Raw genomic sequence first — 16,340 nt, 5'->3', positions numbered from 1 at the left:
GCTCACATCCGAGACACATTACACAGACTTTATGAGGGTCTGTTATGACATGGTGCATACATTACAGTCCGGGCACCGACAGAACCCAGACGCCATGGCCTTGAAAAATTTGAGCCGTGGTACGGTGACGGCCAGTAGGCCACGAGGGCCAAACTTGATGGGAATTGACCGAAAATGGGTAAAAAACCGCGGCTTGAAAAAGTTGAAGGAGGGACCCCTGTGGGGTAAGAAAGTTTTCAGTAATTCCATGAGGAAAATTCCTGTCAAGAATCTCTGCGGAGCTCCTTAACCGCGTGGCTACTGCTGCGCGGAAAAAAGAAGACTGAAGGGGGGACCTCTGCTGGCTGCAGGGTTAGTGCCATGCTGGACATGCCCAGTAGGTGCCAGTCAAAATTCTAGAAACTTTGACAAAAGTGTTCCATGATTGGGTTCCATCCTGTGATGTCACCCATATGCGAGGACTACCATCCTGCTTGTCCTGTGAGAATATAATTTTACATAGATATTGTTTTATAAATTTAGTTCATAGGATAGATTATACATGTTTTGGTTCATTGTTATGTTATTTTCTTACACTGGTTCAGCATTTTTTTGTTGGTGTCAATGTGAGGGGAGTGGTGATTTAGAGTCATTGGGTGAGTTGGTAGGCTTTGGTAAACATCCAGGTTTTTAGATCTTTTTTGAAAGTTTTTAAATTTTCTTGTGTTTGGAGTTCGGTTGGGAGGGTGTTCCAGAGTTGAGGTGTGTTGCTTAGAGCGTGCAGGTGGATGTGGACTGGCTTGGCCGGATGAAGAGGAAGGTGAAATTACTTCTTACCTAATAATTTCCTTTTCTCGAAGTAGGACAAGCCAGTCCACTATCCCGCCCTGGGCTGCCTTGAGGCGGTTGACTTTCTTCTGTTTTGTGAGATCCTTATTAAGGAATGTATTATATTGTGAATATCTTGGATGCGCATGGATTTGCGCAGTGCCCACTGAGTTTTGTTCTATGATATTCGTTTTACAATTTTTCCTATGAGACTATTGTTGGCAGAGCTGAGTCCATTGTTTCCATTATGTTTAAAATAAATGAATAAGTAATATAAGAACGTTTAGGTGGTTTAGTGTCCACAGTCGGCTTTTAAAGAAAAATACTGGCTGGCAGATGTCTGATGAGCTATATGAGAAGGACGTCAGGGAGTTATTGTTCTCCTTCTCCACCTGCTAGTTGGAGTCCACAATCCATTGGTATGGACTGGCTTGCCCTATTTCAAGGAAAGGAAATTATCAGGTAAGAAGAAATTTCACCTTAGCAATTATGTGGGATGATGACTGCTTTGCTTAAAATGTCCTCCCAGTCAGCTACACAGCAGCTGTTTGTCCTAGGACACATTATCTTCCAGTATAAACTGTTGTACAAATCTTATTCAAATGTTTTTCTAATCTTTTAAATCACAATTTGAGTCTGTACAGAAATGCCTTTAACAATATTTTTTAGTAAATATTCAAGTACTTAAGCCTTTTCTAATTAATTTTACAGGCTCATATATACTTTTAAGAGACTGACCAATTAACATATGGCCCATTAAGAGCTTAGTATTTCTCACTTCAAGCATCCTTATAAAAAAGGCAATAAAATAATGATTTGCAATGGATGTTTTTAATTATTTATTATTTTGGTTCGGCAGTGTCCTGCTCCCTTTTATCCAGGACTACCTGAGTTCCTCCTCCCCTTCTTTTTAAACCCTCCCCTCAATTAGGCCAACCATCACAGTGACAGTCCTTAGCCACAATGGGCAGATCCCTCTGGAACCGGGTCTACATGGATCCTGAGTCTGGACAGTAGGCACATATTTGGCTGTCCCACCCCCAAGACTGAATGCTGCTTCTGCAGCATCTCCAGCTCCAACCAGCCTGAGAAGATGATACTAAGCTTGAGATTGGCAGAGCAGCTCCTCATGCTTCCCCTGATGTTTTTTTAGGAACTTAAATGAGAAAGGTGTGCTCTTACCTCTTCTGCAAGTTTCATGTTGAAAGAGCGGGCTGCTTCTAGCGGTGACCAGATTTTTATATCATAATCTATACCTGATGAAGCTAGAACTGGAAAGAAAGAACTGATATGAGTGTCTTCAGCTAATCAGATCTGTCTAGATGAACATTCTAGTCCCTACTGTTCAATGGCCATGTCCTCTAGTGCATAGAACATTCTTCTCCAAATTCTGAACAGCTCCCAGCAGGGAATGACTGGATACTCACTGGCTCTTTGCTAGGGCTAGGACTGTCTTGCTAACTTGCAGTAATAAAGGACCTGTTAGCAGTGGGATTAAAAGAAAATTATTACTTACCTGCTAATTTTCGTTCCTGTAGTACCATGGATCAGTCCAGACAGTGGGTTATGTCCCCAATCCAGCAGATGGAGTCAGCACAAGCTTTGAGGGGGCGTATCCATATATACTACTACCCCCTCTGCAGGAGTTCAGTATCGAGTATATCAAAGCCAGAGTAGAAACCCCTGAAGGATCAAGTTTGTGGAAACAGATAATGAAAACAATTGTAACCGCAACAAGTAACTGCAAACATCCTACCAACTTGTAGGGAGCTGTGAAAAACAGCGAAAAGAAATGACTGTGAAGACACAGAACACTGCGAGCAAGAAGTAGCGCAGAGCTGAGCAGGATCAAGAACCCAAACGCGGTGGGCGTCTGGACTGATCCATGGTACTACAGGAATGAAAATTAGCAGGTAAGTAATAATTTTCTTTTCCCTGTACGTACCTGGATCAGTCCAGACAGTGGGATGTACCCAAGCTTCCCTAAATCGGGTGGGGTCCTGCGAGGCCTGCTCGGAGAACCTGCTCGCCAAAGTGTCCAGAGACTGAAGAGGCGAGGTGCAGACGATAGTGCCTCGAGAACGTGTGTAACGATTTCCAGGTGGCTGCCCTACAAATTTCCTGCGAGGATACCGAGCGAACCTCCGCCCAGGAAGCCGCCTGAGAACGTGTAGAATGCGCTATGATTCCGGGTGGGGGAGTCCGACCCGACCCAATGTAGGAAGCAGCAATGCCGGCCTTCAGCCATCTGGCAATGGTAGTCTTCGAGGCCTGAGACCCCTTCTTAGGACCGGCCCAGAGTACGAAGAGATGGTCAGAGGTCCGGAACCCATTTGTAGCCTCCAGATAGAGGCGCAGAGTGTGCTTGACATTCAAGAGACGGAGAGACTTCGGCTCTGAGGAAGAGAAGGACGGCAACTCCACCGTCTGGTTCACATGGAATGCAGAAACCACCTTCGGAAGGAAGGAGGGAACGGTGCGAAGCGTAACAGATGGCCACAAGAAATACAGTCTTGAGAGTGAGATCCTTTATCGTTGCGCTGCGCAGCGGCTCGAACGGTGGTCCCGACAGGGAGCGAAGCACAGGTTGAGACTCCAGGAGGGACAAGGGTCCCGTAACGGAGGACGCATATGCTTGACACCCTTGAGAAAACGAGCAATGTCAGGATACTGTAGAAGAGAGCCCCCATCGCTCAACAGCGAGCCAAGGGCGGCCACCTGAACCCGTAGTGAATTATAGGCGAGCCCTTTTTCCACCCCCACCTGTAGAAACTGAAGGATCTGAGGTACAGAAGCCTTAGCGGGTCTCGTGGCCTGGCTGGTACACCACAGCTCGAACATAGGCCGCCGACGTCGATGTCTTTCGTGCCCGCAATAGCATGGATACTACCGCCTCCGGGTAGCCCTGACGCCGGAGGCGGCGCCTCACAAAAGCCAGGCCGCAAGACAGAAGAGTTCTGCCTGCTCGAAAAATACCGGGCCCTGATGTAGGAGCTGGGGGAGGTGCCCCAGCCTGATTGGCCCGTCGATCACCAGCTGTAGCAGGTCCGCAAACCAGGGTCGCCTGGGCCATTCCGGGGAGACGAAAACCACGGTCCCCTGATGGCTTTCTATTCTGCGGAGCATCCTGCCCACCAGGGGCCATGGTGGAAAAGCGTAGAGCAGAAGATGTGGCGGCCACGGGAGGACCAGGGCATCCACTCCCTCCGCGCCGCGCTCTCTCCGGCGACTGAAGAAGCGTGGAGCCTTGGCGTTGAGAGCGGACGCCATCAGATCCAAGTGGGGGGCCCCCCACCGATGGACGAGAAGTTGCATCGCTTTGTCGGAGAGAGACCACTCTCCGGGGTCCAGCAGTTGAAGACTGAGGAAGTCCGCCTGGACGTTGTCCACACCGGCGATGTGCGAGGCCGCTAGCCGGACAAGATGACGCTCCGCCCATTGCATCAGCAGCGCCGCCTCGAGCGCGACCTGCGGGCTGCGCGTGCCTCCTTGTCGGTTGATGTAGGCCACGGTGGTAGCGTTGTCCGATAGGATTCTGACTTCCCGGTTCCGAAGAAGCGGGAGGAAATGTCGCAGAGCTAGCCGGACCGCTCTGGTTTCCAGACGGTTGATTGACCACTTCGCCTCCACCGTGGACCACGTCCCCTGCGTGGCGCTTCGATCGCAGACTGCACCCCAGCCTGCTAGACTGGCATCGGTGGTCACCACCACCCAATTTGGCAGATCGAGGGACACGCCACGGGCCAGGTTCGGCGGATCCAACCACCAGCCCAGACTGTCCCTGGCATTCTGCGGGAGCGGGAGAATCATCTGGTAGTCCTGCGATACTGGTTTCCAACGGGAGAGGAGTGCCCACTGTAAGGTCCTGATGTGCGCGAAAGCCCAAGGTACAAGGTCGATGGTGGACCCCATCACTCCCAGGAGTTGCAGGTAGTCCCAGGAGGTGAGTTCTGGTAACGCAGAGAACCGTCGTGTGTGATCCCGCAAGGATTGAGCTTTGTCCTGGCGCAGAAAAACTTTGCCCAGTAGGGTTTCGAAGGTCGCCCCCAAAAAAACCCAAGCGTTGCGAGGGCATGAGGGAGCTCTTGGAGAAGTTCACTACCCATCCCAGGGAATGTAGAAACCGTACTACTCGAGTCACCGCTGAGCGTCCATGATCGAATGACTTCGCCCAGAGGAGCCAATCGTCCAGATAAGGATGAACCAGGATGCCCTCCTTCCGGAGAGCTGCCGCCACGACTACCATGATCTTGGTGAAGGTGCGCGGCGCCGTCGCCAATCCGAACGGGAGAGCCGTGAACTGAAAATGCTGGTCCAGAATTTTGAAACGAAGGAAACGGTGGTGGTCCGGGCGGATGGGAATGTGCAGGTAGGCCTCCGTTAAGTCCAGGGAGGAGAGGAACTCCCCCCGATGCACCGCCGCAATCACTGACCGGAGCGTTTCCATGCGGAACCGGACGACTCGAAGGGATTTGTTGACTTCCTTGAGGTCTAGGATAGGCCGGAAGGAACCGTCCTTCTTTGGTACGACGAAATAGATGGAATAGTGGCCCGAGCCCACCTCTCCGAAGGGCACGGGCGCAATAGCGCCTATCTCCCGGAGTCTGTCCAGAGTCAGCAGCACCGCTCCTCTCTTGAGGTCCGAGCCACAGGGGGAAAAGATGAACCTTCCCTGCGGGGGGCGGACAAATTCCAATGTGTAGCCGTGTTTTATGGTATCCAGGACCCACTGGTCCGAGGTGATCCGTGCCCACTCCGCGTAGAAATACGTTAGTCGGTCCCCAATCCTGGGGACAGGGGAGTGGGCGAGACTGGCATCATTGTGAAGACTTGGTATAGGGGTTCCCGGTTCCGGGAGTAGTGCGTGCGGGCCGACGCCCGCGAAAGGAGCGCGACCAGGGCTGAGACCTGGGGGTGGATGACCGGGAGCCCGCCTGTCTGTATCCCCTGTAGCGCCGTTGCGCTCTGGCTCTGGTCCGAGAAGAAGAAAATGCTCTGGATGGTCGAAACCTATCCTCCGGCAGCCGATGAACAGCGTTCTCCCCCAGGGACTTGATGATCTGGTCCAAATCCTCCCCGAAGAGGAACTTGCCCCTGAAGGGAAGAGAGCCCAGACTCGACTTAGAGGACGTATCAGCTGCCCAATTGCGTAGCCACAGTAGTCGTCGTGCTGCCACTACCGAAACCATGGATCTTGCGAGGACCCGAAAAAGGTCGTACGAGGCGTCCGCCCCATACGCCACTGCGGCTTCTAGCCGATCTGCCTGGGCAGCCTCATCGGACGGCAGGTTCTGAGACGTGAGGGGTGAGACCTCGAAAACCCGCTTAAGGAAAACTTCCAACTTACGATCCTGTGTGTCCCGCAACGCCGCACCTCCCGTCACTGGGATAGTCGTCCTCTTCGTGACCGCCGACACTGCGGAGTCCACCTTTGGGACCTTGATGAGGTCCAGAAATCTTCGGGGAGCGGGTACAGCTTTTCCATAGCCCGGCTGCTCTTCAGGGAGGCCTCCGGGGTGTCCCATTCCCTGGTGAGAAGTTGTAAAAACGAGTCATGAATGGGAAAAGCCCGAGCCCTCGGCCGGAGTGCCGCCAGGACAGGATCTCCCTTCCTTGAAGAAGTGACGACAGCGGGAGCTACTGGGGCAGGCGGGTCTGGTGGCGGGTCCAAATCTAATTCTTGGATGATCTGCGGGATGAGGTCGTCCAGCTCTTCCCTCTGGAAGAGGCGTAGGGTACGCAGATCATCCCCCTCCTGCGTGCCGTCCCCTTGTCCCCCGTCCGGGAGGTCAAGTCCATGTCCCGCTGGGTCTGGCACCGCCCCCACTGCCGCGGGCGTGGATCGGACCCGGGTAGGGAGGCGGGAGGCCCCCACTCCCGGAGGGTCGGGGGGGGCCGGCGTCGAGGGCGACATCCGAGGGATCTTAGGAGGGGGGGGTCCCACAGGTGCTTCCAGCCCCTGCAGATAAGCGGTATGCATGAGCAGGATAAACTCCGGAGAGAACCCCGGCCTGCTCGGGTGCGCTTCGGGGGCGGCGTGGTTCCTGCTCCCTGGCTCTGGGTGCTTGGTTCCTGCACCAAAATCGGGGGAACACCCCCGCTGGTAGAGTCCTCCAGGGATCCGTTCTCCCTCGTGGCCTCCAGGGATCCGTTCCCCCTCGTGGCCTGCGCCTCAGGGCGCTCAGAATGTAAAATGGCCGCCGTTCCCGCCAAAAATGGCGGAGTGGCCGGCCCGCGCTGCCCGGGCAAAAAAGAGAAATCAGTCAGGGACTGTGAGGTACCTTCCCCCCCGGGAAGGCATCGTGCACAGATGCCCTCCCAGGAAATCCGGGACCCCGGGTCTCCGCAGGCCGCACAGCAGGACGGCCGCGGCATCGGGATCGCTGTAGAAGAAAAGAAAAAGCCACGGGGGGGGGCCACGCGCACAAAAGCGCCGCTGCGGGGGGGCCCGGTCGGCCCGCACTGCCCGCTGTCCGAAAATAGAGGAGGGTGCCGCGGGGGGGCCTTCCCGGCCACACGACCCGCCCCAGACATCTTTCCCTAAATGGCTCAGCAGCCCATGAGGAGCTGTAAAATGGCCGCGGATGAGGGAGTAAAGAGCGAAGAGGCCGGCTCCACCGGCTTTCACAGGCACCGGGGGCTGAGCTGTGAAGGAAAAAACTACAAAGGAAAAACAAACTTACCCCTGGCTGCAACGAGAAATAAACAGTAAGGCCGCAGAGAAGAGACAAGGAAGATAAGCCACTCCCCAGGAGTTGAAAGAACTCTGCCTTTTTTTTTTTTTTTTTTTTTTAACTTAATACAAACTTGATACAAACTTGATCCACAGAAAAAGACAACAACAAGCCATAATCAAGCAAGAAAGTGAAGAAAAAGGAGGGGAAGCCTGATTCCCCTACTCGCATCTGCTGGAGTCAGAAGATACTGAACTCCTGCAGAGGGGGTAGTAGTATATATGGATACGCCCCCTCAAAGCTTGTGCTGACTCCATCTGCTGGATTGGGGACATAACCCACTGTCTGGACTGATCCAGGTACGTACAGGGAAAAAGAAATTTAAATTGACACCTTGTTGTTTTCTTTACCTGTTTGGAGGTAATTATGGGCATCCACTAAATACTCTTCCCTACCTATAGGATATTGTCCAAATTCACAAATTAAAAAATGCTGTAAAACACATTTTTAACAACATTTTATCATAATATGGCTCAGTAGAGTGTATACTGTAGTAAGAAATTGAGTTATTTATTTAGGCACCACAGTGTGTCAATATGCCAGGACATTGTACATGTTAAGCATTATTGCTCAATTATAGCAAATTGAATCTGTCTTAAATAGATTGCTAACTTACTGGACTTTATTTGCTCATAAAAACTTAGTCAAAATGGAAAGCTAGTGAACTTAAACACAACTCCAGCCTATCAGAATGCCGATAGCACTTTGAGATAATCAAAGCCTAGCTTTCAAGAATTAATATTTATTGTATTTGATATACCACTTATATTAAAAAAAAAAATCCAAGCTGGTTCTAGAACTAGCTGACATACATAATATCAGAATAAGAGCATTTAAACAAACTTAACTGACAATGAGGTTTCACATAAATCAAAAACTTCTGCCGATTCCCCGCAATTGGTTCTGTGTGTATATAGTGCATTGAGAATGGCAGATGGTTTGTTTTTATTCATGTATTCTGACAGAAATAATTTCACTGGACAGACAGGGGAAGCTGGATGACTTCCTGTATATTCACTCTTAGCTTCCCTTCCACATTTATTTTATATTACAGTGTGAAACCATTAACCTATCAACACCTGCTATTTCATTGATACTGCCCCTTCAGTACAAAACACTTTACAAGCCACCCTCTGAATTTTGAGTCTTCTCCTTGGAAGAGCTGCTTCTACTGCAGCCCCACAGCTGTTATGAGGCACTTCCTTGTAGTAATTCATACTAGAAGCTGGATGTAAATGGAGCTCCATTGATGAGTCACTACTGTGGGAAAAGGTCTTCAGGCTGCCTGTGCAGCCCTGCTCCAGGAGTCCCAGACTACACCTGCCCAGTCCCTAAAATCAGAGCATGAGAGGGTCTGAGTTTATAGCAGGCATGGTCACTGTTTAAAAATATCATCTTGGAAGCCCCTACCAAATATATTCCACGCATTAAAAAAGGTGGGGAAAAGACCAAATGACTACCGGCGTGGTTAAAAGGTAAGGTGGGAGATGCTATTTTAGCCAAAAGAACATTTTTCAAAAAATGGAAAAGGGACCTGAATGAAGAAAACAGTTTACAAACACTGGCAAGTTAGATGCAAAGTGTTGATAAGGAAGGCAAAGAGTTTGAGAAGAAGCTTGCCGTGGAAGCAAAAATACACATTTTTTTATGGTACATTCAAGGCTAACAGGCCAGATGTAACAGGGTGCATACACTGTGTATTTACACAGGGCAGCCCACCCAGACCAGTGCAACAGGATGTGCACACCATGCATTTGCACAGATGATGATAACTGATGGGGTGGTGGCAGCAGCAGGTGAGGTCAAACTGTGGCTTATTGGCTGGTGACTCTGTGCAGTCCTTTAGAGTGGAGCCAGTCACAGTCCCTGTGCAAAAATGACTCTGTGGGGATGGCACACATACCAGTATCATCTTTTTTTTTTTTTTTGTTAGATTTATCTGAGCAGCTGGCAGTGAGCGCTGCAGTCACAGCTGCAGCAAAAAGGCGGAGCAGAGGCGCAGAACCCTACAGCTTTATTTTCATCTCCTTACTTTCCATCCTGTTCTGCACCACCATGTTGGTGGCCAGCGCAGCCCAATGACCCCTCACACATTCAGTGGCAATGACAGGGGCTGAATCAGCAAGGGAGGTACAACTGAGCTGTGGGGAGGCTGGCCAGAATTGAACTAGGAGGAGCAATAGAAGCTTTGGGGGAGGGGGAGCCCGTCAGAAGATTAAGCAAGCTGCAGTGTGTCCTGTGTGGGGCTTGGGACAGGTCAGTTGGACCATCAGCGCAAGCAGCAAAAAGAAGGAAGGCAGAGGAGCAGTAGTTTTGGGCAGGGGCAGATGTCTGCCTGCATAGAACTGGAAGAGGTAATCTGAGTATTGAGTTGAGGGAAGACGCAAAGAGTAAACTGGCTACTGAGCTGATGGAAGGAAAGAGGAGGCAGGGAGCAAACTAGGCACTGAGCTGAGGAATGAAGGAACGGGTCACAGGATAGGGAGCAAACTAGGCATTGAGCTGAGGGAAGGGGCAAAGAGCAAACACCACTGAGCCCAGGGAGGGAAAGAGGGGACAAGGGGCAGGTACCAAACTGGGGGAGGAAGGGAGCATAGGGCAAACTAGACAAACTGGGCACCAAACTGAGGCAGGGACCATTAGCCACTGTCCCGGGGAGCTGACTGGAACTGGGGAAGGCCTACTTGCATCGCCGCGCATACTTTATAAAATTTCTCCCCCACTGAGCACGCAAGTCATGGCCCGCCTGCACATGCGTGCATGGATGTTAAAATCTGGCGTGCACGTGTGCATGGATATCTTATTTTATAACATGCGCGCATGTTATTAAATTGGCGCATCCATGTGCGCGCACCGGGAACCGCACGCACATGGACGCGCACACGTACTTTTTAAAATCGACCCCTGTGTCAATACTACATAATATAACTACAGCATATCAATGTTGCCAGCAAGATGTTGCAAAGGCCACAACTTGATTTATCGTCTGCCATAGATAATTTAAACAGTATCGTGAAGTATCTACAAAGCTACAGAGCCAATGAAGGGTTTTGGAGTACATTGACTGATGCTAATCAATTAGCAGAAATTATGGAAATTGAGTCAAAAATAGTTCCTCAGTTTTCTAATGGTCGGCTATGCCAGCAGAAGAGGCAGTTTGAGTACGAGTCTCCAGATGAACCCACCGACGAACCAGAAATGCGTTTTGTCTTGTTTCTGCACCTGCCAGCCTTAGGTGCAGGAACCCAAAACAACAAAACTGTCCTCAAGTCTGCCACAGTCAACCAGTACTGACCCAGAGTTGTCAGGCCAAAGTATACCTCTGGCCATCTCCAAACCGACTCAAGACTCAACATCAGACCAGACAAAATAAGAAGCTAAAGAAAATCATCAGTATCCCAAAGTGATGTACAAATCATGAGGGAAAGGTCAGGTTCTGTATATTTGTTTGTGATGCTGCCTTCCCATCATCTTACTTGGATCAAACGGGTGCGGCTGGAGACAGTTCACCACATGATTATCGGCCTCCAGCAGCATGAGGTGCTCAGCAGTGTGCCGATCCCAGATGAAGATGTGGCCACAATCGGAACCACTCATCACAAAGTTTTTACCCCAGAAATTAGCTTCTTTGATCTGCAATGAGAGAGATACAAAAATATAATTACTATTTTTTCTCGCTCCTAGTTTTACGCCTCCCTGTTTTATTGTAACTGTAACTTTATTATTGTTTTAGCACCGTTCACTGTTTTCCGTTTATCACCCCACTGTTTATTGTAAACCGGCATGATGTGAATCCCTCACGAATGCCGGTATAGAAAAAAAATTAAAATAAATAAATAAATAATAGCCTCCTGAAAATAGCTTTTCTGTTGAGGTGTTTCCTGACAGTCTGGAACTGGCTTACACTCTTTTCTTCATGTGCTGGCAGTTACATAGTCAAATGGATATAAGAACAGATTTGTTCATCAAATCAAATTTTATTCAAGTTACTCACAATTGAATGACTGGTGATCCAGAGGAAGGAAAAAAGCCCCAAGGAACATCAGCCAATGCTGATTTATCCTTAACTGGTGAACAAACTACTTACTGAAGGTAACTGGAAAAAATTCCGTTAAACCCTCACTAAATTAGAAAACTCATCAGAAAATATTTTATCTGATGTGGTGACTGAGTCTACAATCAGTTTCTGAAACCAAAGTTCATGACCATGGACTGGTAAAAAAGAAAATAAAAATGCACATTTTCTAATCATGCCCACTTCCCTATGGCTGCATAAAGGTGTTCATTACCTATTTCAAAACCTTGCCAGCAGTAAAGAAGTGGATCAAAAACAGAAAACCCAGAACTCATGTAGACATCATTTTCCAATTTTGGGTACAGCACTAAGGGAAGGAAACTTCTGATCAGGCCCCAGGTTGGGCAGCAGTACTTCCTGTCTATTGGAGCTAGCGGGGTTCTGATGTGTCAGAAAAGATGCATTTGAACTCCAGGGAAGGAGTGGGGTGGGGGAGGAGCTGTTCCAGGAGAGTCTTCTCCCTCCAGCAAGCAGATCTGCCACCCCTAGGAAGGGGAAAAGGAAAAAGGAAAAAAAAATATGCAGGGTGATAATTCCATGCTAGCTGAAAAAGAATTTGGTTAATATGAGCAGCTGCTCTGAAATGCAGTTTCTGTTTGTGACTTATTTTGGGGCCAGATTTCCGCCTGCTCCTTTGGGCTTCAGTCTGAACTGGTGCTAGGATCTGGGGGTACTATGAGCCTTCATTCACAACCATCCAAGAATTTCTCTGCTACATCGCCTCCCAACTCACTTTAGTCCAGTTACTGCAGCAACAGTCCTCAGCTGGGAGCTCTGAAATCATGGCCCTTAAATGTCACCATTTTGCAAATGCTTGATCTCCCCCTGCCCCTCTCTCCTAACGGGTTATGAATGCTGCCTCTGCAGCTTCCCCAGTCCCAGCCAGCTTAAAAAGTGGAAGAGCTGAGCTATGATTTGAACCCAAGCTCCTCCACTGCTACTGAGCCACCAGCCTGGCCCCTTTGTGGCTTATGAGCAGAAGCAGAAGCAGCATGAGATCAGAAGACATGCTATTTCATTGTAGTGTACACAGCAAGCTCCACACTTCTATGTGGAGAGATAGAGAACAGCACTGCATACCATCGTGCGGGAGTTCCGATGACCCCTGTACACCATCTTCGGTGAAGGCCGTCTAATGCTCTGCGTGTCCAGTTCCTCCATTTCTTTCCGCTCTTTCCTCCTTCGGAAGAGCTCCTGAATGCGGGCGGCAGCAGACCGTCTGAGAATCACATGCAAAGAGAACACCACTGAAAAGGATGCAGACCTCAGACAAGGCAATGAAACAGGCCAATGTAACGGGCAAGACTTCAGTACCACATGAAAAGTGAACATCACCGAACAGCCAACTTACAGTGCAGCCAAGTTAGTTCTTCACCAGATAGATTAGGTAAAGATGGCACATGACATGGGTTAACTGAAAATCTGTCAATCTTTTAAAATTAGCTTGAGCCACCATGATATCAGATGTGGCTCTGCCATGAGGCCATGACTAATAAGTACAAGGCTTTTATTCACAGACCATTACAGGTTTTGTTTTTTTAATCCCATTTTATACCAACTCAATTTCAAAGTTAATTGATGAGATGAAGGTATCGTCAGCTATCACAGATTGTTCAGTGTAATTATTACATGCTGAGTATAGGATGAAGAAATGTGAGGTCATCAGCCATTATGAAATTAACTCTACCATGGGACACTACTGGGCCCAAATTAAAAACAATGGCCTGTTGGTGTTGCCTCCTGCTGATAAGCCTACCTGGGAAAATAGGAGAAGACCCAACTCGTTGATGGCACCTACCTGCACAAAAAGGTGAATCAGGATCTGCAAAGCTAATTCTGGCACTGCCAAGTACACCAGAAAATACTGTGAGACACCCATATTCCCTCTCTCCTAGAGTTTTTCTCCCTTCATCTCTCTGCCTTCCCACGTCCCAGCTTCTCATAGATCTGCCCTTCTTTCCTCCTCCTTTGCACAGGCCTTTGGCTCTTCCATTTAGCAGCCCCATCTGCTGTTTCTTTCCAGACCCTTTTCTCATGCTTTCTTTCTAGCACAGTGCAAATAGTGCAATCCACACTGCTAATAGGGGCAGAACCAGAACTTCCCTCCTGCAGACACTTGGAAACTCTGTGGTTTTCTCACCGCAAGACTAGTGAGTCAGTGAGGAGGGGAGGATAGAGACAAGGGACCCTTTCTCACTTTTTCCCAGAACTCTGCCCTCCTCTTTCACTCCTTCTTTCATGTTCTCGTTCCCACCACTGGAAAAATGATGCAGAGTATTGTTGCTGAAAAGACTACCTCTGGCTGGTGAGCTGGAGAGAGCAGCAATCAGCACACTGGCCATGCCCAGTTGCAGGTCTCCATTACTCCTCCTCCAGAACGTGCACATGTGCATCTTTCTTTTTCTGTGGACAAGCATAACAATACAGCCACACAAAATGGGTGACATCATCCGATGGCACCAAGTCGGGTCTTTTTCTCTCACAGGTCAGAAAGATTAAGAGCACTTTCTTAGCATGTGCTGCCACCACCATATTCCTCTACGTCAGTCTCATTTCATCCGCTTTCCGAACAGTTGGAAAAAATGTTCTCTCCTACATCATCACAATACCAGAGGAAACCATCAATTTTCTTAGGGGGAAAAATGGCAAAAGCCTTCTTAAACCGTGTTAAAGTTGTTGGCAAAAAAATTTCAATTTTAGATTTACATAATTTATGCCTAAAACATCTAGGATTGAACATGGCACAACTAATTATGGCTCCTGTGGCAGAATGTCCCTGCGGGCATTAACATTTAGTAATCTCAGACTCAAATATGAGGTATCCCCAAATTATGGACACCTTACCAAGTCCTACTATCAGGTCTTTGCAACTGTACAACAATCTCTGAGTCCAAAAGTTCATCATATTTTTATTGTATTTATATTATAGTTTTAATATTTCATTATTTCTACGTTAAATAGTTAAACTGTATATATAATATTTATTTATTACTATGTTAAATTAACATTCTGTTATATTGTTCCATCTGTTCTTTGGTTCCATGTAAAGCCCCTTTCTCTATTGGGCAGTTCATCGTTTTATGTAAACCGGAGTGATTTGTAGTTCTTACAAGAACTTCGGTATATAAAAATTATAAATAAATAAATAAATATGAGCCATCATGTTCCTCAGTGAGGAAAAGGAAAAAAAATCGAGAAAGAAAACATCGTAGATCTCATTCTCCATCACTCAGTTTATCGAGGAAACATCGGCGCAGCAAAACGGCGCAGAAAGTCATCAGCGCCGAAATAGCACAATACAGACTTGTCAGCACTGGGAACTTTGGTGACAAATCATCACTGTGTGGAGCTGAAAGGACACATGTCAATGCAGAAACATCACTGCACCAAAAAAAATCGGAGAAAAGATTTTTTTCAAGCAGAATCATACAAAACCCTCATCTATAGAAAGGGGAAATGGCACCAAAAAGACTTGTGTAAAGAAACTAGAACATCAGATAGTAGTTTGACATTGGCTCTGTTTCTGATTCCAGTAATGGAGGCAATCACAAGCGAAAAACAACCACCTTTACCAGAATGCCATTGGTTTGTACAAACGTTTTGGACAGATTTTGTAAGAACTTACATGAAAGACATAACAGATAAAAAAACATCATTCCAGAAATCTATATTAGAGAAATTGAGAGGAACTCCAATCAAAACTTCCTTCATTATTATTATTTTTTTTTTGATAAAAGGGGAAGCCATAAGAAAGGAAACATTTTCCAAAGAATCACAAAGCTCCTAAGATTAAATGCAATATGAATTAGAGATCCCATCCCCAGATCCACCTTCTGACTCTTCACCAGAACCAGCTAGGAGTTCAACACCACCAGAAGATACAACATACTCCACTTTCTTACACAAACTGTAAGAAGCCATGTCATTCAATATTAAAGAAGATACCACAAAAAATAATGAATTACAAGGCATCCTAAGGTTCATTCAACCACCAAAATTAGTTTAAAGCAGTGCCAATGCATAAGGCGCTGATGGATGTACAAACTAAATTGTGGTAAGCACTTTTTTTGGTAGCACCAGTGGCATAGAATACAAAAATATCCAGATTACATTAAAATGCAACTTCCACATGATTCAGCTATTGTTGAATCCGCAATGAAAAAAGCTAAAAAAAATCCCAAGGCTTATTCAAATTCTCCCCTCCCCCCAGGAAAAGACCCTAGATTAATAGATACAATGGAGAAAAGAGTTTACCAGTTGCAGACGATCCAATGTTTATATAATAATCTTGGAAAACTAGAGGAACATTCAAAGAAAATACCAGAAGTTGTCGTGAAGTCCTTCAGTGAGATAAGGTCATTGCAGAAAAACTAAATGAATTCTTTGCTTCCGTGTTTACTAATAAGGATGTTGGGAATACCAGTTCCGGAGATGGTTTTCAAGGATGATGAGTCATATGAACTGAACCAAATCACTGTGAACCGGGAAGATGTAGTAGGTCAGATTGACAAACTAAAGAGTAGCAAATCACCTGGACAGGATGGTATGCATCCTAGGGTACTGAAGGAACTAAACAATGAAATTTCTGATCTATTAGTTAAAATTTGTAACCTATCATTAAAATCATCCATTGTACCTGAAGACTGGAGGGTGGCCAATGTTACCCCAATATTTAAAAAGGGCTCTAGGGGTGATCCAGGTAACTATAGACCAGTGAGCCTGAC

The 16,340-nt window shown here is 47.5% G+C and overlaps 1 protein-coding gene across 6 annotated transcripts in view; it reads right to left on the bottom strand.

Annotated features, from left to right (window-relative positions):
• Positions 1-16,340, bottom strand: part of DCAF6 (DDB1 and CUL4 associated factor 6) — a 171,511-nt gene that overhangs the window by 14,444 nt on the left and 140,727 nt on the right. For all 6 annotated transcript variants that reach the window (XM_029579086.1, XM_029579088.1, XM_029579090.1 and 3 more), the window contains 3 exons: positions 12,697-12,835; positions 11,018-11,174; positions 1,990-2,078 (listed from right to left, as the gene is read on the bottom strand). In XM_029579086.1, coding sequence (XP_029434946.1) covers positions 1,990-2,078; positions 11,018-11,174; positions 12,697-12,835 — 385 coding nt within the window. The remainder of the gene's footprint in view (positions 1-1,989; positions 2,079-11,017; positions 11,175-12,696; positions 12,836-16,340) is intronic.

This window comes from Rhinatrema bivittatum, chromosome 15 (assembly GCF_901001135.1).
Source record: "Rhinatrema bivittatum chromosome 15, aRhiBiv1.1, whole genome shotgun sequence".
Classification (NCBI taxonomy): domain Eukaryota; kingdom Metazoa; phylum Chordata; class Amphibia; order Gymnophiona; family Rhinatrematidae; genus Rhinatrema; species Rhinatrema bivittatum.
This window is presented reverse-complemented; position numbering and strand designations above follow the sequence as displayed.